Genomic DNA, 21,957 nt, shown 5'->3' on the forward strand with positions numbered 1-21,957 from the left:
CTTTTTATCCACACATGATTTTAGTATCTCTCAGTATGTTAAAAATGCTCATAAATATTATAGAATGACTGGATAGGCATGAGTAAATAAGAGGACAAATACTAATAATATAAATATTTAAATTAAAAATAAAAAGAAATAGTTCAAGAAAAAATGAAACAGATAATTGTAACATAAGAAAAATTATATGCAAAAGCCTAAAAAATACATGAGAAATTCAACAGAGATATCTTTTGACACAGAGATCCAACACTCATCCCTGAAAACCTGTCCAACCCTGAGAAAACATACTACATTCAGCCTAAAATGAAACTGAATAGTCATAAAAATTATTTTTTACTAGTTTCACTTTTTAATTTTGTGGATTATTAACCTAATTTTAAAGAATATGTCCTTATTGAACATACATTTGATTCTGATTTTAACTAATTCTGTTTTGTTGAATTTTACCCCACTATCCATTTCAAGATTATTTCTGCATTCAGAGTGTTTTCTTAAATATTTTCCCTAGCTAAATATAAGTATAACCACATTCCACATTAAGTACATTTAGTTATATTTAATAATTTTATATTATTTATAATTTCAGTTCTCTCAGTGAAATAAGTAAGGATATATACTTGTCTTGGGCATATAATAATTTTTGTTGATGTAATTAAAGAAATACTTATATTTAAAAGTCACTTAAATCATCATTAGCCTACCATTAATTCTCGGTTTTTGCTATTTAAATCTAGATCTAGATCATACAATGTATAATGATGAAAAGTAATGTTTTTTTAGTTCCACTTAGTCATTGGATAGCTTTTTATGCCAGGGGTCTTCAAGGGACTGGGAGTCTGTATATTTTCTGCCCCCTGTGTTTTATAGTCTTGTGAAATCTCTCTCAAATTTTGTGGTTTCAGAGTGGTGCCCAAGATATTAGTTTAAAACCAGAGGGTCCTATCCTCAGCTCTGAGTTAAGTTCCATAGTATGATAGCCTGCTAAGAGTTAGCATTTTTAAGATATCTCATTTGATTTGGATATTTTAATAAACACAAAGAGTGATTTTCTAAAGCAACACAACATGAATTATGATCTATTATGATCTAGGTGGAACTGTTAAGTCTGATTACTGCAATGTTTACATTGGTACTGGGGCAGAATAAAAAAGAGAAATTTTATTTTCATTGTTGACAATATTACAGATGTCCTCATTAACCCTGCCCCTTTGCCCATCTCACCTCAGCTCCCACCCTACCTTCCCTCTGGCTATCACAACACTGTTGTCTGTGTCTGTGGATTGCACATATGTTTTTTAGCTAATTCCTTCACTTTCTTTCATCCAGTACAAAAAGGAGAGACTTGTACTCCATACTGAAAAAGCATCATCTTTCTTAAAAAGAAAAGTCATGATTTTATTATTGCGTGATTTTTTTCTTTGTTTATAAAAGGTGGTTAGCTGATTTATCCATGTAACATGTAAACTATTTTACTCATTTTCACAAAACAGATATCCTTAGACAGTCTTCTCCATAGTCAACTTAGAGAGTATGAAAATTCTTAAGTATTTGGTGAAATACTGTTTTTTATCTCTACATTCTAAAGCATGTTGAACTCTAGAGATTATGCATTAGCTTAGTAATTGTTAAGTTAAATGGTGTCATGAACAGTAAATCCATTTTATGGGCCACTAAGGAAAAAAATACTGAAAAACATGCAAATCCTTCTGTTTGGACAAGAAGCAACAATACATAAAAAATACAGCAATGGTCAAATAAGTTTCTAGGAAAGCAGACCACTGTATCTGTATAAGTATTAAAGTTTATAAATCAAAAGCAGCATTTTATTTTCTCAATATAAGTATAGTAAACCTTATTTGTGTGATGTTAAGTCTCATATTCAAAAAATATTTTAAGCATTGAATGCGATTGTTATATGGCTGTTACTTGGAAATTACGATAATGAAGGTAAAAGAAGAAGAAGGTGGAGAAAGACAAATTTTAAATGAACAAGTTAACTGTAAGCTAAAGAGAGTAACATATACCCTCTTAACTCCTGGGATTTAAGGTCATGTAATAGATTAAAAAATTGTTGACTGTTAAAGCTGGAAGAGAACTTACTGTTAATTTATTTTATGTTTATTTTAAAAGTCTCATCTTGTGAGACAGTCTACAGTTATCTCAAAAGAAATTAGAGAGAGAAAAACATCTAAAAGTTCTGAGCTGTAAGTTACTAATTCCTAATCATCTGGGGGGGGGGGATGTGCTTTGTACTTAGATTAAAACCACAAAAGAATGGACAGTTTTCTCCTATATGTTTTTCTATTTTCATGATCACTCTTGGTTGGGTTTTTTTTTTTTTTTTGGAAGTGAATAATCGATAATGGAAGACATTGCCTTTTGCAGCTGGATGAAGAAACCTCGGTGTGGTGTGCCTGACCAGACAAGAGGCAGCTCCAAATTCAACATCCGTCGGAAGCGATATGCATTAACAGGCCAGAAGTGGCAGCACAAACACATCACCTACAGGTACAAGCACCAATGGTGAAGTCCTTTTCTCTGTTTGTCATGGCTACTTACTCTGACATTCTTTTTGACATCTTATGCACGTTGACTACATGATAACATATAGTAATACAATGTGCACATAAGGAGCTTAATACTGCAAGTGAGAACATATTATCCATAGGCAGTTGTGTAGTCATTCCTAGAAACAACTGATCTCTTTTGTAAACTAGATGTTTCAGCTTCCCCAAATGAACACCTATATTCTGAGGCATTGTCAGATGAGTATCTGAACACATGGCATTCTTTAATAAAAATTCATAATCTAAAAAATACCAAAATAATAAAATATCTAAGTAACATCCATTTAAAAATATGTCTTTGAATCTTTTAATTAACTTTTAGTATCAGTGTGATTGTTAGTCTATGATAAGATTATGGTTATCGGTTAGGAACTGTCTTCAGAGCAGCTGCACCATTTGCATTTTCACCAGCAGTGATGAGCTTTCCTGTTGCTCCACAGCCTTGACAGCATTTGGTGTTGTCAAAGGTTTAATTGTAACCGTTCTAATAATGGTGTTTCTTACTGTTGTTTCAATTTGAGTTTCCTTGATGATATATGATCTTCATATGTTTGTTTGCCATATGTACATCTTCTTTGGTGAGATGTCTATCAGTTCTTTTGGCCAGAAGGTGAAGTATTCTATAATACCAATTAGGTTGAGTTGAGTTGATTAATAGTGGTATTGCGTTCAACTATACCCTTGCCTATTTTCTGTTTGCAAGGTCTATCATTTACTGATAGAGAGCTATTAGAATGTCCAACTAAGACAGTGTGTTCATCTATTTCTTCTTGCAATTCTATCAGGCTTTGTCTCATGTATTTGGTTGCTGTGTTGTTAGGTATATACACATTAACGTATGCTATGTCTTGTTGCAAAATCAACACCTTTATCATTATGTAATGCCCTATTTTATCCCTGGTAATTTTCTTTGCTCTGAAATCAGCTTTGTCTGAAATTGATATTGTTGTTATAGCTTCATTTTTATTACTGTAGTATGGTATATCTTTATTTCTTTACTTTTAGTCTTATCAGTGTCTGTATATTTAAGGTGGATTTCTTATAGGCATCATATAATTGGTGTTGCTTTTTAATTCACTGTCTCTGTCTTTTCATTGGTATATTTTGACCGTTCACATTTAAAGCAATTATTGACATAGATTAATTAATATACTTCATATCTGTAACTGCTGCCCACTGCTGTTATTCTTGTTGATTATTTTTTGTCTTCCCTCTTTTTCTGTCTTCTTTGATTTTAAATGAGTACTTCAAATATGTCTGTTTTCTACTAGCATATCAATGATCTTTAGAAAGTATTTTAGTGATGGTTTAGAGTTTGAACTACATTTAAATTAATCAAAGTAATTCTTCAAATAATACTATATACACTTCTTTACAGATTGCAGGTATCCTATCACACAGTATCTCTAATTTCTCCCTCGTGTCTCTTATAACATTGTTGGCATTTTCTTCATTTACCTAATATCTATATTCTCCCAACATGTTGCTGCTACTAGCATTTTGAACAACTATGTTAGAGCAATTAAAATAATAACAATTATTATTTTTTATTTCTTCCCTAATGTTTGTTCTTTCTTTAAATAGATCTGAATTTCTGACCTGTAGAATTTTTTCTTCTTTCTAAACAACTTCATGCCCTGGCTGGTGTAGCTCAGTGGACTGAGCACGGTCCTGTGAAGCACAGGATCGCAGTTCGATTCCCAGTCAGGGCACATGCCTGGGTTTCAGGCCAGTTCCCAGTGGGGGACACATGAGAGGCAACCACACGTTGATATTTCTCTCCCTCTCTCCTTCCCTTCCCCTCTCTCTGAAAATAAATAAATAAAATATTTAAAAAATAAGCAACTTCATTTAATATTTCATAGAAGATGGTTGTACTGGTAATTGCCAGATGCATCTAATTTTGAAATTGTATTATATTAGTGGATATTTATAATATATTCATTAATATCATAATACTATGTTAGGTTATATTAATTAATGCTTTTCCCCCATAAATTCACCCTTTGGCAAACTCTGGTTTTAACTGAATGCTTTCTTGACTACTGAGGACACACACTAGGAATTATTACTTTACTTTAATAGTTATGCAGAGTAAATACTTAGACATTATTAAGTATTAATCCATTCCTTTTCAGAAACCTTTCTGATTTTTCCTCTGACGCCATGAAACTAATGATCATGGAGGGTTTTTTTGGTTAGATTATATTTATTTATTTATCTATCCATTTATTTATTTATTTATTTATAGAGATGAGGGAAAGGGAAGGAAAAAGAGAGTTATAGAAACATCAATGTGTGGTTGCCTCTCACATGGCCCCCACTGGGGACCTGGCTTGCAACCCAGGCATGTGCCCTGACTGGAAATGAAACTGATGACCCTTTGGTTCTCAGCCTGTGCTCAATCCACTGAGCTACACCAGCCAGGGCTGATGTTCATGTTGACTTCAAACAGAATTCTTCTGGACGCACAGCAGGCTGAGAAACAGACACTGTTTAAGTAAGACACAAAGTTATGTGGGCTTAAATCTACCTTGTCTGAAAATATTGGAAAATAAGCAGATATTTAATATAAGGTTTCCTGGAGGAACTCTGTCATCAATCTTCAGTCTGTGGCCATTTGTAGTACATAGAAAAAAAGTGAAGCTGTCACCAATTATGCAAAATTTGAATAAAAGTAAAATAACTCTATTGAGCATTTTAAATATAACCTTCATTTTATTTATTTTATAACATCATTTTTACAAATATTTATTATAACTTTTGTGTCATGTATTGGAATTTTTAAGAATAACAGTTTTATTTAACACTTACTATCACAGGATTTCTCTGTGTCCTTTATTATTTAAATTGTTAGTAAATACACAAAGCATCTTTCAATGGCATAAGTTTTCTAAATTGTTTTTTGTTTGCATTTGATTCAGAACTCTTAAGTTCAAGGTGCACTCATGTATCTTGTATTTATTAACAACACCACAAATATTGTGGTTCAACATATTTTGGTAGCTATTAAGTCCATAGCTTGAAATAGAACAAGTTTCCCAATCCAAATGGTACTCCAAATTTATTACTGTCTATTATACTATACAGCTTCATTTTTCTCTGAACCCTTAGGTACATATACTAGTAATATATATCATACCAACAAGATTTCATTTATTTTCTTTGCTGTACAATTATCCTTCATCTGAAAACAAAATAACTTATCTATTATACTTCAAATCAATACCATTTCCATCAATGATGTCCTCAGAAAATGTCTGTCTGACACTAACTCTATCCCCACCATGATGACTCAAGGAAACCTCTGTATTCTTTTGCTTGAACTCCTGAAATGTTTTTGTCCTTCCCATTCGTAGCCCATTATTTACTTTTCATCAGAAACAGTGATCTTTGCCCTGGCTGGTATGGCTCAGTGGATTGAGCGTGGGCCTGCGAACCACACGATCGCGGTTCGATTCCCAGTCAGGGCACATGCCTGGGTTGCAGGCCAGTTCCCAGCAGGGGACGTGTGAGAGGCAACCAAACATTGGTGTTTATCTCCTTCTCTCCTCTTACTCTCTAAAAGATAAATAAATAAAATCTTAAAAAAAAAGAAACAGTGATCTTTGTAAACTGGAATACTACCAGGTTACTCTTCCACTTATGACACTCTGGTGGTGTCTTGTCACAGAATATGTATGGTCTGTTCCTATGAGCTGTCTCCCCTCTGGTTGCTGGGTGCTGATCCTTCTTTAGGCCAGTTCACTGAGCATCTGTTTTGACCAGACCAGCTTCACTCATGTTGCTCACTGCCCCTTTTTTTCCTGGGAACTCAGTGCTAGGCACATATGACTCTTTCGGTCATTGAAATTGCCTTTGCCATTTCTTTGCCTGTCCTCCTCACCACTCATCATCATGTCTGCAATTGTTTTCCTTTGTGGTCATTCTTTTTTTATTTCTCTCCCATCACTAGAATATACAAGTCTTGCAAAAGCAGTATGCTTCACACTTCTATCTCTCACACCTGGCACAGTATTCATTTTCTACTATGTTCTTCCAAATAATATATCATAAAAATACTTGCCTATGAATGACGGTAGGGGGTGTTGCTTCTGAGATCCTGTAGTGTGAGAAGGAAATAAAATACTACTAGGAAAATTACATTAATCCCATTGCTTCTTCACCCATCAACAAGAGATTCAGAGATTAAAAACAAGCTGGATGAAGGTCTGTGATACCTCAGTGTTGCAAGTTTCTCTTTCTTAAAGAGAGTTTAGAGCATCATGCAGAATGAGACATAAAGCTAAAACAAAAATGAGTAACATAGAATAAAACATCAACAAAGCACTGTGTCACTCTATCTTTCAGCATGCATAAATTCTTTCATTCTCTCCATTCTTTGGCTCATGTTGAATAATAGGGTGTCTTCCTTGGCACTGATTTTCTGTCACAGCCCATGTCTGAACATCACTAGATATTGGCAGATGTGCCCTCACAATATGTCCCAAATCCAACCAATTCTCAGTATCCCCTGGTCCAAAGCCCACCACCTCAAGCCTGAATTTTTGTAAAAGTCCCCCAGGTCTTGCTTCCCCTCTTGCTCCTTGTTAAAATGTTATTTTTCTCCTTAATGACTCCAGTTCTTTACTTATCACCTAATTCAATGTTACTTCTTTTTTCACTATACTCTAGGTCTTCACCTCTCACTTGGAGCAAAAGCCAGACTGCTGACAGCACCAGCAGGCCCTGCCTTGTCTGCATTCTTCCCCTTGCTGGGCCTTGTCTCAACATTTCCCCATTCTGCCCAGGCTGCAGATCACACTCTCAATATGCCCACACTATCTTTTCCTGAAATACCTCACCCAATCCCTCTCCATGTGGTTTCCTTCCTCATTTTCTTCATATATAAAGAATATTTACCATCAAACTGTCAGTGTGTACATGTTCTAGAATCTGTGCTAAAAAGTAGTAATAACCTTCTTTTTTAGCCCTGGCTGGTGTAGCTCAGTGGATTGAGCACGGGCCTGCGAACCACATGATCGTGGTTCAATTCCCAGTCAGGGCACATGCCTGGGTTGCAGACCATATCCCAGTGATATTTCTCTCCTTCTCTCCTTCCCTTCCTCTCTAAAGTTAAATTAAAAAAAAAAAAAACTTTTAAAAAATAGTGATAACCCTCTTTTAGCTGTGCGAGTCCAGCTTAGAATTTAAAACAATGGATCCATGAGTCAGAATGTTTGGGTTGAAAAGCCAGCCATGCTACTCTGAATTTCCTCCAAATGCCTCTAAATCTCAACATCTTTCTTTGTAAAATTGATATAAATGCCCACGTCATTGGGTAACCATGAGGATTAAATAAGGTGCTGTGATATGCTTACCTGGCTCATAGCAGTACTGTTACTGAGCAAGCTGGGGCTTGACCACCTGGTGTATTTACATATGACCCAACAATTAGTGTTGAAGGAAACAGGTTTTTATTAACAGGATTGCAATGTCAATTGGGCTGAGAGCACCCCTGCTCAAATCTCTCCTCTTCCCCAAGCCTCAGAGCCTCCCTTGCTCCTCAAAAGACTATAAACCAAAACCATGCCCAGAAGTTCCCTATATCCTTCCCTGTCTTTAAGTCAGTCAAGCAAACATAGTTCTATCGCCCCTGGAATATATATGCTCTGTGGGTTTCAGAGTGGCCATCCTCTCTCAGCAGCTCTGTCCTTCGTTATATGCAGTGCACTATGCTCAGTCTCCATGTACTAGTTCAGGAAAACATGTGCCCTGTTACACTGGGTCACGTTGGAGTTCAGGGATGCACATATCCTAGGAGTGTGACTTCTCTGTACATTCTTCAAAGCAGCAGAAATTTGCAGTTTAGGATTCTGGGGCACAATTCAGCTCCAAGAGTCTCTCATGAGTCTTGGGGACTCGGCAGGTTCCCTCAGCTCCATCAGCTCTGCTGCCATCTTCTCTATTTGCCAACCTTGTCTCTCTCTATCTGACTTTCAGAACTCCTAGCTGACCTCTTCTCTCACCCCATATATCATGGCTTGCTGTCCTCTCTTTTAGCCCACCCAAATTTAAATGCTTGGCCTGGAACTTCCTGTGTGATCTCACTTCCTAGGGTATTGTTAGTATTTGCCTTTTTGCTAGTCCCCTCATATCTTTTACCTTCTTTTAACTGCCATCTTTAGTCAGGGGAAATTTTCCCAACGATACATGTGTATCCAAGGTGAGCATCTGCCCCTGCGTCTCTCAAAAATACAGCATGAGCTCCCCCCACAGCCCCCTTCCACTTAGATTCTCAGAGTCATGTGTACAATTCGTGCTGTGCAGCAGCCCTTTTCCCTTCAGGAAGGCATGGCTATTAACTTGAGATTGTTGTGCAATGTATCTTAAGTGAGGTATTGCCATACCATCCACTCTTCTCTTCCCCCAGTAAAGAACTGTGGGGGGTTACACTCTGTGTCCTGTTACAATAATGCTAATGCCATTATTGTTATTTTAGCATAATTTCTGCCTGACATTTGTAATTGTATGGGCACAGTTAAAATCAAGTTAAAAAATATAATCTACATAAAATATTTCCACTTGAAAGTATATTTAGCTATTTTTCTATGCTGCTAAATGCCTTAAAAAGGCAAAACTGATTTTGATTTCATATTGTGACATGCAGTGGAAACACCATAATTTAGCAATTATTTTATTATTATAAATCAGTTACCTCCAATTCTTCTGTATTATCCATTGCAATGAATATTTACTTGAATATTACACCCACCTTTATGTATTATGATAGGTCTTTAGTGAGAATTCATGGATTCGTGGCTGTAAGATTACCAGTTGAAGGACTATAAAATGTATTAATGCTTCTCATGGAAATTACTCATTGCTTTTCACAAAAATGATATGAACTTATACTACCACAGTATAAGATATATATGTATATTTATTTCATTCATATTCTATTTAGAAAAAATGTTAAAAAACTGAGAAATAAGAAATACCTAATTAGTGCTAAGTGAATTGAGAGCATCAAGGCAAACTAATTAAATAAATAATGTTTAAGTTACTTCTTTAAATTTATATAATAGCTATATATTTATATTTAAAATTCTATTCACTCACAGTGCTTATTTTAACTAAAAAACACCTTAAGTATATAATAAGTAAATTATACAACTCAGAAACTGCAATTAGATTTTTTCTTCAAAAAACTCAGAAATACCTGTGTTTGAGGAACTGGTGATCACAGACACCCGAGACATTGTTTTGAAATTATGTGTGGGCACAAAATGCTGTGTATTTAAAAGTAACTACAACCAGAAAGAAATGGAGTTGTTTTGTTTTGTTTTGTTTTTAAATTTCAGCTCCAAACTACTCCACCTGTCTGAGCATTAAGCAAAGTCTTCTCCCTGTGGTTGTTCAGGGGGCAATGTACCTGCTGGGTCCAAAGACCCACTGTTCCTCATTGTTCAGGGACCTTCTCACTTATAGTCTTGACTAAAGAATACTATGCTGTTGAAAATTGCATGACTCCAGTGTAGTGAAATTTAGCTATAATAATTTAATTTGTTTCTTTTCTATTTAACATTTTACTCACTGAATAGACCAAAATCTTTAATTTTAAAGTCAGACTATATGTGTTAAAGCCATGACAATTACTCTTTTCTCTAAATTTCAGTATAAAGAACGTAACTCCAAAAGTAGGAGAGCCTGAAACCCATAAAGCAATTCGCCGTGCCTTTGATGTGTGGCAGAATGTGACTCCCCTGACATTCGAAGAAGTGCCCTACAGTGAATTAGAAAATGGCAAACGAGACGTGGATATAACCATCATTTTTGCTTCTGGTTTCCATGGAGACAGCTCACCCTTCGATGGAGAGGGAGGATTTTTGGCACATGCCTACTTCCCAGGACCAGGAATTGGGGGAGACACTCATTTTGACTCCGATGAGCCATGGACACTAGGAAATCCAAATCATGATGGTAAGTGCATCACTCTTCTCATATTAAACAGTTCACTTTTTTATTTCATTTTTGGAATGCTCAATTAATTCATGAACTTAGGGTATCAATTCTAAATTTGTTTTTAAAATTATGAAACAATATATGAGGCTTTTAATAAACTTTTAGAATGAGAATTTGCATGGCCATTAGATAATGATGGTTTTCATCTGATCCTTTGATTAAAGATGAGAAGTTTTAACTTTTGTACAATGTCACTTAAAATATATATTTTATTCTCACCCAAAGGCATGTTTTCATTGCTTTTTGAGAGAGTGGAAGGAAGAGAAGGGAGAGAGAGAAACATTGATTGATTGCCTGTTGTATACACCTGGACCAAGGATTGAAACTGCAACCTAGGCATGTCCCCTGCCAGGGAAATAAACTCACAATCCTCCAGCTATGGGATGATACTCCAACTGAGCCACATGGGCCAGGGTACAATTAAAAGATTTAATAGAATTTAAGTTATTGGGTGCACACTAAGCAAATTTTGTTTTTTCTTTTTTTATACTTCATTCCAGTATTTTCACTTGGAACTTAACCCTGATTAACCTTTATGATGTGGCTTCTACTGTATCTTTTCTGTAATTTTTTGTTTCTATTAATACCTTTCTACTTTGTAAAATTTTGCCCCTTTTCTTTTGTCTCATCCATTTCCTTGGTGTCCCAATCTAGTGCAACTACAAAATTTATTATTTTGTATTACATTCTTTATTTTTATCAAAACCACTTTCTTGCCAATCTGTGTTGATACATCTATTAGTTCTCTAATCTTATAATTATTTTCACATGGAAAAAATACTGCAAAAATAAAAAAACTCAATAACTAAAAGAATAGTTATTTGAAATAAGAAATGTGTGTCTTCCTACACAACAAACCATACTTCAATGTTATGTTTAATAAAACATTCAGAGAATTGTTAAGATCCTAGAGTTATAAGATCCCAAATCAACCATTTCCCCAGTTCTTACATTCAGGATAAATATTTTTCTTACCATATAGTAGAATGTTGTTCAAAATACAAGTGTGCATTGTTTTAAAGACAATTAATCAACTAATAACACTCTTAGTTTCTCCTTGCTGTGTTAAACCTAGCCATCAAATTAAGATTTGTTAGTTTGTTAGATAGTTTAGTTGGCTGGATTGATGTTAATAGCCATGTGTTTTTAGGACATGCAGTATTCAAACACTGAATAGAATGAATTAGGTTGAATTAAGCTTAAAATAACATACAATTTTAAAGAAAATGCAATAACTATGTTTTATAAAATATCTAGTATTAAACAAAATGATGTTTTAAATTGCCAATAAGTGTATTGACTATAATATTAAGTTATGGTATCATTTTTAAGAACTAGTTTGGAGACTAATGAAAAATTGTTGAGAGATTTCACTGCTGTGGAATGGAAAAACAATTTTTAGTGTCAGACAGCCCTGAATTTGATCCCTGACTAACCAAACGCTGGCTCAGGAAGGCTCTCCCAAACTGTGCATTGCTTTTCTCTGTGTTGTGTTGTTTTGCAGGGCTGGGACTTTGTAAGTAGAAGATTTTCCAATTCAGGCCTGTGTAACCTGCTCTACCAAGCAGCTAGTACTGAAATGTCCACAACACAGGAGCTGGGCCATACTTGTTTGATGCATAAATCAGTTGAAATAAAATAGGTTTACCTTATTTTTATCAAAACCCCACAGACATTTTACTGAAATATAGTTCAGATGTCTTCAATTGTTAACTTTGTTTTAAAAAATGCTTGTTATCAGAGAAATGCAAATTAAACCCACAATGAGATACCACTTTACACCGGTCAGAATGGCTATCATAAACAAAGCAATAAACAACAAATGTTGGAGAGGGTGTGGGGAAAAGTGGTCTCTAGTCCACTGTTGGTGTATTAGTGAGATTGCAGACTGGTACAACCATTATGGAAAACAGTATGGAATTTTCTCAGTAAACTAAAATTGGACCTGACTTTTGACCCAGCAATTCCACTGCTAGGATTGTATCCTAAGAACCGTAAAACGCCAATCCCAAAGAACATATGCACCCCAATGTTCATAGCAGCACAATTTACAATAGCCAAGAGTTGGAAGCAACCTAGGTACCCGTCAGTAAATGAATGGATAAAAAAACTGTGGTACATATATACAATGGAATTCTATGCTGAAGAAAGAAAGAAGGAGCTCCTACTTTTTGCAACAGCATGGATGGAACTGGAAAGCATTATGCTGAGTGAAATAAGCCAGGTGTTGAAGGACAAATACCATATGATCTTACCTTTAACAGGAAGCTAAACAACAAAACAAACAAGCAAGCAAAATATAACCAGAGACACTGAAATAGAGAACAGGCTGACAGTGACCAGAGAGGAGAGGGGAGGGAATTTCAGGGGAAGTAGGGGAGGGATTTAGAGGAACAAATATAAAGGATACATGGACAACAACTAAGAAGGGTGGAAATAGGAGGGAGGGGGAAGCATGGGGGGTGGGACGGGATGGGCGTAATAGACAGAAAACTGTACTTGAAAAATAATTAAATAAATTTTAAAAAGTTAAAAAAATAAAAGAATGTGTGCATTTTAAATTACATAGAAATATGGCATTTACATTTGAATTTTGCTAAGACAGCCAAAATTGCATGTGCCTCGAAGAAAAGTACTTTCTTTTAAAATTCTGAACAATGAATACTGTTTAATTCCAATAATGAATCAGCTACTTTATATCCGTAGCTTTGAAGTTGTGTTAATTTGGCTTTGTGTCCTCATAAATATAAAATTATTTTAAAAATCATTTATAAAGGAGATGAAGCCTATCAAAGACCTATATTTTCTCTTAAAATATTGAAATCCTCCAGAAAGCTGCAGAAGTTCTTTAAAATATATCCTTTCTCAGAGCTTTTCTTAGGCATTAGCCAATATATTTTTTTTAATAAGAAGCTTTAATAAAAAAATCTATAAGGGCATGTGAGATAATTTAGGAAATGAGAATACACTGATTTGGGTGAGATCAGTGTTATGAGTGCATATGTGTTTTATATGATATAAGAAATTTTCTAAGGAATATACATGTGGAGTGAATTCTGAGATGAAAAGGATTCTGAAACATATAACTGAAGGTGTTCAGTGAAGCCAGTGGACTATTGGCTCAGATTACATATTAACATATTTGATTGCCTTTTAACTTTTACTGTACAAGTATAAATAGGCCCATTACTAAAAACCTGAACAAAACTATTCTTTAATATTTAGTGTTTATTTGGAAAAATAATTTTTACTGGTTAAATAGATATATATTATTTCCTTTCAAATGAGTTTAAGAAAATGACTACAAAATAATAGTTTTTCACATTTCCATAGAATTAGGGAGATGTTGACTGACTGTTCAAAATGTAATACTGTAAAATTTGACTGCTTAATCAAAATTCCAACCTTTAGCAACAGCAGGACAAGAGGATAGTATCCTGGAGAGTATTCATCATTGATCAAAACAACAATTTCTGGCTCTTCTTGAGTGTTGGTGAATGTGGGAAGAATTAATGTGTCTGTCCACCCTAGATCCTAACTGTAAGATTGTCTTTGTATCACTAATACACAAAGCACAATTCTGACGGCTTCACTGATAAACTCTTAAAAATTTTTATTTATTTATTTATTTTTAGAGAAAAGGGAAGGAAAGGAGAAAGAGAGTGAGAGAAACATCAATGAGTGTTTGCTTCATGTGCACCCCCTACTGGGGACCCAGCCTGAAACCCAAGCATGTGCCCTGGCTGAGAATCGAACTAGCGACCCTTTGATTCACAGGCTGACACTCAGTACACTGAGACACACCAGCCATGACTGATAAACTTTTTTAGAAAAATCTGGTCCTTCCATAACCCCTGTTTTACTTACCTGAAACATTTTCTTTCTCTCCTATTCATTGCTCATAAGCACCTAGAAAAGAGAGCAGCCTGATAATTTAGCAAAAATAAAATTAAGGAATCTCTTGATAACTACCCAGGTCACTCTCCACAGCATATTGCTCAGCTAATGAAGGCAATTTGTATTCCATCTGCCTCAAAGGAGATAAACAGTGTCATAGGCTGCCAATAATTGTTAATTCCTCACTATACACCTTATCATCATTTTGCTCATAGTCATAATATCTTTTGAAAATTCAACCTAAAGTTCATTAAGTAAATTACACAATAGTTTCATTAAAATAAATAAACACATGCACATACACACCTCCACTAAAAGTGCCTTCTTTAAAGAGATTTTTTTCCTTTTTAACTTTTTTATGGAGTGGGTAAGTACAATGTACGCAGCATTCTCAGTAGAAAATGTTACTGTAATATAGTTTTTGGAAAGTATACATTGCCTAAATGTAAATTGGAAAATTTAAATTTAACAAAATATTAAGATTAATTCCGAGTGTAATTATCATTGTTTCATTGGCAACAGTATAAGGTTTAAATGGCACTATCAATGTAAACACAAACTTGTCGCAAACACTTTTTTTAAAGATTTTATTTATTTATCTATCTTTAGAGGGGAAGGAGAGAGGGAGAGAAACATCAATGTATGGTTGCCTTTCGTGCGTTCCCTGCTGGGAGTTGGCCTGCAGGGAACTGGCCTGCAACCCAGGCATGTGCCCTGACTGGGAATCGAACCACGATCCTCTGGTTCGCAGGCCTGTGCTCAATCCACTGAGCTACGCCAGCCAGGGCACATATACTTTATAATTAGGCAAGTATCTGTTACAGTTCTAGGATTTGGAATGGATAATCTCTTAGCAAAATGTTACCTATGAAAATGATATATAAAACTGTAACAGAAAAAATATCTAGAAGGGAAAAGATAGCAGCAAGATAAGTGGGAGCAGAGTCTACTTCCCTCTGCACACAGGTGGAACACAGCCCATCTTCTGAGGAACAGAGTAAACAGCCAATGATATCCCAGCAAGTACAAAGGTTAGAGGCCAAAATTGTAGAGGACATTGAAAAAACATATGGTAAGGAGATTGCTTTGTGTCAGTAAGTTCCCTGGGGCCAGTGGGGGGATCAAGATGGCTGCAGCTCCAGGCCCGGTACCTGCTGGGCCGGATGTAGGGTTCTTGGAAGATAGCCAGGTCAGTGACTCCCTCCCCTGCCAAACAGGGAGGTTTGAGAAGCACCAGGTTGGACCCAGATGCTTGGAGTCACTGATGGGATTAAGATGAAGTGGCAAACACAGCAGCAGTATGCACCTGCTGAGACCGTGGATGCTGGTTGCGTAACATTACCAGAGAAACTGAGGAGCTGGGGGACTCTGGGAGAAGGGAGAAGAGTTGGGCCATGACAGACCCTGACCCAGATAGTCTCCAATCTGGTTGGAAAATCGGGCTGTGCGAGAGGCCAGGTGCTTGTTGGAGAAGCAGGCTTGAACAGGAGCAATAAAAAAAAAAAGACTTCTGGCCAAGATGGAGGCATAGGTGGACACACTGTGCCTCTTCTCACAACTGAAATTAAGGACAACAAAAATTTAGAAACAAAAAAACAACCAACAGACAGAAAATTGAACAGTATGGAAGTCCAACAACCATTCATCCAGACCAGTAAGAGGAACGAAGTTGGTGGCCGGTGGAGAGGGGCTGTGGCAGAAAAAAAGTGGTGGTTGGCAGACCCAGGATGCACAGGCAGTGGTTAGCAGACCCCAGATGAGAGGAGGCAATGAGCAGACCCAGTGAGGCCCATAAGGCGGAACATAGGCAATCCCACCCACCTGGGAACCAGCACCCCAAGGGCCGAGTTTGCTTGTGGGAAGCTGCAGAGGGGACTGAAATCCAAGAGAGAGCAGAGCAAGTGCCATTGTACCCTTTCCGACTCCACCCCGACATACAGCATCACAACCCAGCTACTGGGTTGCCCCCCAGGGAAACATCTAAGGCTCTGCTCCTCATAGATAACAGGCCTGACCAGACCAAAAAAGGCTCAAACACAAGAACAAATTAAAGCCCCAAAGCCAATACATACATCTAAGCAACCAAGAGATAACTAACCTATCAGATGCACAGTTCAAAGCACTGGTGATCAGGATACTCACAAAATTAGTTAATTTTGGTCACAAATTAGATGAAAACATGAAGGCTACACTAAGTGAAAAGCAGGAAAATGCATAGGGAACCAATAATGATTGGAACAAAACTAGAACTCAAATCAATCAAGTGGACCAGAAGGAAGAAACAAAGAAACAAACAGAAAAGGACAAAGAAACTAGAATTCAAAAAAAATGAGGAGAGGCTTGGGAGCCTCCAGGACATCTTTAAACATTCCAACATCCAAATTATAGGGGTACCAGAAGGGGAAGAAGAAGAGAAACAAGTGGAAAACTTATTTAACCAAATAATAAAGGAGAACTTCCCCAATCTGGCAAAGGAAATAGACCTTCAGGAAGTCCAGGAAGCTCAAAGAGTCCCAAAGAAGTTGGGCTCGAGGAGGAACACACCAAGGCACATCATAATTACATTAACCATGATTAAAATGAAGGAGAGAATTCTAGAAGCAGCAAGAGATAAGAGGACAGTCACCCACAAAGGAGTTCCCATCAGACTGTCAGCTGATTTCTCAAAAGAGACCTTCCAGGCAAGAAGGGACTGGAAAGAAGTATTCCAAGTCGTGAAAGGCAAGGACCTACACCCAAGATTGCTCTATCCAGAAAAGCTTTCATTTAGAATGGAAGGGCAGATGAAGAGCTTCTCAGATAAGGTCAAGTTCAAAGAGTTCATCATCACTAAGCCCTTATTATATGAAATGTTAAAGGGACTTATCTAAGAAAAAGAAGATAAAAATATGAACAATATGAACTGTAAAAAGACAGAAAACTCACAATTATTAACAACAGTGAATAAAACAAAAACACCTAAAACAAAAGCAAACCAAGCAAACAACTAGAACAGGAACAAAACCACAGAAAAGGAGATCACATGGAGGCTTATCAACAGGGGAGTGGGAGTAGGAGACAGGGGAAAAAGGTACAGAGAATAAGTAGTATAGACGGTAAGGAGAAAATAGACGGGGGGGGGGGCAAGAATAGGATGGCAAATGTAGAAGCTAAAGAACTTATGACACATGGAAATGGATTAAGTGAGGGAATGTACATGGAGGGTGTGCATGGTGGAGGATAATGAAGGGGGAACTGGGGCAACTGTGATAGCATAATTAGTAAAAAATTTTTAAAAGGCTCTCAGAGCTCTTTAGGGAATTGCACCAGAATTCTCCTGCAGCTGCTGCCCCTGCGCTCCTGCACGCTCTGCACCCTCAGCCAAAGGCCTGTCCCTGCCACCAAGACCAAGGCCAAGCTTCTACTCTCCCAGTATCCCCAGCAGAAGAGCCCATGCATTTCTGCCCACAGCCCCCGGGGGTAGTGCGCACCCCACCCAGCCACCACCAGGGCTACAGCACCCAAACTGGCCTCTGCCCTAGAGGCAAGTGTGCTCCTCCACCACAGCAGCCAAGATGGCACTTTCACCCTGTGGGATGGACTGGCTTGCTAGGAGGAAGGCTGATGAGTCCCCCACAGAGGAGGGTGGCAGGGCTCAGTGAGTCAGCAGAACCCAGAAAGATTTAACTCAGAGAGGGAGCTAAACTATCCTGAAGAGAATTTGAGAGTTCCTAGCACGTAGGACAGCAAAGAGCAATAAGGTGGTTGGCACACCTCAAGGACAGCACAACTGATGGACTAAAGGCATAGGCCTGGAAAAGAAGGGCACTAGGGGCTGAGTAGCTAACTGAGAAACTGTGCTGGAGGCTGGGCAATTGTGAAGAGTGCTGCTCAGACCTGGCCCCCATCCTGGAAAAACCTTACTGGAAGGGAGAAAAAAGAAACCCAACCCCCTCAGCCTTATGCAGCCAAGGAGACCAGCAGAATTTCTTGGCCCGTTGAAAGCCAGCAGGGTTTTTTTCCTTTGTTTATTTTTACTTTTGTTTTTTCTCTATTTTTCATTCTATCCCCACCCCCACAAGTGAGACAATAAAACCTGGAGTTGTGAAAGAAACAGAGTCAGACTCAAAAAGGGTCAACCTTACAACTGAGAAACTGAAAAAATTTCACTTTGCTCTTCCACAGAATTGCAAGTGATTGTTAATTTGTATTATCATTATTATTTTATTTTTATATTTTATTTTATTAGTTTTTTTAAATTTTCTTCTCTCTATTTACTCTGCTTTGTTCATTAAATTGCATTGTTTCACTGGTTCCCCTTGATCTGTATTTCATAGAGTATTTTTTTCTTTTTAAAAAGATTTTGTTTATTTATTTATATATTTTTAAAGTTTATTTAATTATGTTTCAAGTACAGTTTTCTGTCTATTACGCCCATCCCGTCCCACCCCCCATGCTTCCCCCTCCCTCCTATTTCCACCCTTCTTAGTTGTTGTCCATGTATCCTTTATATTTGTTCCTCTAAATCCCTCCCCTACTTCCCCTGAAATTCCCTCCCCTCTCCTCTCTGGTCACTGTCAGCCTGTTCTCTATTTCAGTGTCTCTGGTTATATTTTGCTTGCTTGTTTGTTTTGTTGTTTAGCTTCCTGTTAAAGGTAAGATCATATGGTATTTGTCCTTCAACACCTGGCTTATTTCACTCAGCATAATGCTTTCCAGTTCCATCCATGCTGTTGCAAAAAGTAGGAGCTCCTTCTTTCTTTCTTCAGCATAGAATTCCATTGTATATATGTACCACAGTTTTTTTATCCATTCATTTACTGACGGGTACCTAGGTTGCTTCCAACTCTTGGCTATTGTAAATTGTGCTGCTATGAACATTGGGGTGCATATGTTCTTTGGGATTGGCGTTTTATGGTTCTTAGGATACAATCCTAGCAGTGGAATTGCTGGGTCAAAAGTCAGGTCCAATTTTAGTTTACTGAGAAAATTCCATACTGTTTTCCATAATGGTTGTACCAGTCTGCAATCTCACTAATACACCAACAGTGGACTAGAGACCACTTTTCCCCACACCCTCTCCAACATTTGTTGTTTATTGCTTTGTTTATGATAGCCATTCTGACCGGTGTAAAGTGGTATCTCATTGTGGTTTTAATTTGCATCTCTCTGATAGCTAGCAATATTGAGCATCTCTTCATGTTTCTCTGGATCCTCTGTATGTCCTCCTTGCAGAAGTGTCTGTTCAAGTCCTTTCCCCATTTTTTAATTGGGTTAGTTGTCTTCTTAGAGTGAAGTCGTGTGAGTTCTTTGCATATTTTGGAGATTAAACCTTTGTCTGAGGTAGCATTAGCAAATATGTTTTCCCATACAGTTGGTTCTCTTTTTATTTTAATGCTGTTTTCTTTAGCTGCGCAGAAGCTTTTTATTTTGATGAGATCCAATTTGTTTATTCTTTCCTTTATATTCCTTGCTCTAGGGGACATATCAGTAAAAATGTTGCTGCGTGAAATATCTGATATTTTGTGCCAATGGTTCTCCTCTAGGATTTTAATGGTTTCACGGCTTAAATTTAAGTCTTTTATCCTTCATAGAGTATTTTTAATTTTCCGGCTTTCACTTCACTTGTGTTCCAACAGCACACTGCTACAGGCTGTGTACTTCCTATTCTTTTTATTCAGATCACATAGATTCTGTCATATGATTGTTGCTCCATTACTATCGTATATAATTTTTATTCCATTCAGTGCCGAATACGACACTATACCTTCCTGGATCTTAGCTCATTTCACTGTCTACTGGAACTTTATTGCCATTGTGGTTAAATCTATTCTCTTGCACACTAGGCCTATTTTCTATCATTTACTCTTACTATATCTCATAATCTGACCACCCACAAGCTCACTGTTTTCCGCATGAAACTCAATTCTCCCTCCCCAGCGAAGTCTTATCTTTTCTTCATCCTGTCTAAAAAGTGACTAGTAGGGTGAAATATCACAGTTAACACTATACTTATCCAAAGGATCTCCTATCTCTCCTCTACAAGTTGGTATTTTAAATACTATAAAGTACACTGTTGCTGTCTTAATCCATTTTGCCTTCTCCCTCCAACTGATCACAAAGAAGACTAAGTGGAAGCTGTGAACACCAGTATACCTGCTGGAAGAGGAAACCCACTAACAAATGAACTACTAACAGACAACAACAGAAGAAGGTGAAGGAGGGAGTGGAAGCCACAGTAACCTCCACCGGAACCTATCTGGAATTACAGCTAAAAGGTGGAAAAATTATCCAGAGCAAACAACTGAACAATAATCAAACAGAAGCCTTATAACCTCAGACAAAAAGAACAATCAGCTTCAGCACAACCTGTTCCCAACAGCATACAAGACATGGTGGGTGGAGTGATCCTCAGTCAAACAGCTGGAGGGAAGGATGTACCAAAGAATGACCCAACAACAACCACAACCCAAAGACTTCCAGAGCACCAACATAAATAATAGCCCAAGAGCAGCAAGTTCAGAAGATCAAAGAGACTACACTGCTGAATCTCACAGGTCTACCATAAAAGTTCACACCACAAACCCAGAGTGTCAGAACATATCAATTTAAGAAGCAGAGACTAACAAGAAAAGTCTTGGGGGAGTCTTACTAACAAAAAAGGGGGAGTGAAAAAAACAAATAAAAGGAAAGAGGAAGCCTCAGAAAGAATGCTAAATTAAGGAGAGGCAAGTCAACCATCAGACACTGACTTTAAAGCAATAGTTACAAACAAGCTAATGAGCCAACAGAGAATTACCAAAAATGACAGGGAAATTACAATGAACTCACTGCAAACTATATCAACATGAAAAAGAAAATAGAGGCTAATAACAAGGGCCAAGAGGATATGAAGAATACAATTTCTGAATTGAAGAACATAATAGAAGGGATCAGAAGCAGTCTCAGTGCAGCAGAGGACTGAATCAATGAGCTGGAGGACAAAGAAAGAAACACCCAAAAAGAATAAGAAAAGGAAAAAAGACTTAGAAAGAATTAAGGGAAATTCAGGACAACATGAAATGCAATAGTATCTGTATAATAGAGATACCACAAGGAGAAGAAGAAGAGCAAGGGATAGAAAACCATTTTGAAAAAGTAATGATGGAAACTCCGCTAATTTGATGAGAGAAAATGTCACACAAATCCAGGAAACGCAGAGCCCCAATCAAGAGGAACTCAGAGAGAATGACTTCAAGACACATCATGATTAAACAGGCAAAATTCCAAGGCAAACAAAGAATATTAAAGTCAGCAAAGGAGAAACAGGAAGTAACATACAAGGGATCCCCTAAAAGGCTATCAGCTGACATCATAATGGAAACACTATAAGCCATAAGATAATGGCAAGGAATATTTCAAGTAATGAAAAACAAAGGCCCACAACCAAGACGACTCTATAAAGCAAGTCTGTCAATTACAATGGAACGCCAAATAAGAATTTTCCCAGATAAAAGTAGCCTAAAAA

At 37.1% G+C, this 21,957-nt stretch overlaps 1 protein-coding gene across 1 annotated transcript in view; it reads left to right on the top strand.

Moving 5' to 3' along the window:
* MMP16 (matrix metallopeptidase 16) overlaps positions 1-21,957 on the top strand; it is a 278,762-nt gene that overhangs the window by 154,592 nt on the left and 102,213 nt on the right. Inside the window, exons 3-4 of the mRNA XM_037050191.1 lie at positions 2,389-2,511; positions 10,228-10,532. Coding sequence (XP_036906086.1) covers positions 2,389-2,511; positions 10,228-10,532 — 428 coding nt within the window. The remainder of the gene's footprint in view (positions 1-2,388; positions 2,512-10,227; positions 10,533-21,957) is intronic.

The sequence above is a fragment of the Sturnira hondurensis genome, unplaced genomic scaffold (genome assembly GCF_014824575.4).
Source record: "Sturnira hondurensis isolate 20B ecotype Veracruz unplaced genomic scaffold, ASM1482457v3 Scaffold0006571, whole genome shotgun sequence".
NCBI classification, from domain to species: Eukaryota; Metazoa; Chordata; class Mammalia; order Chiroptera; family Phyllostomidae; genus Sturnira; species Sturnira hondurensis.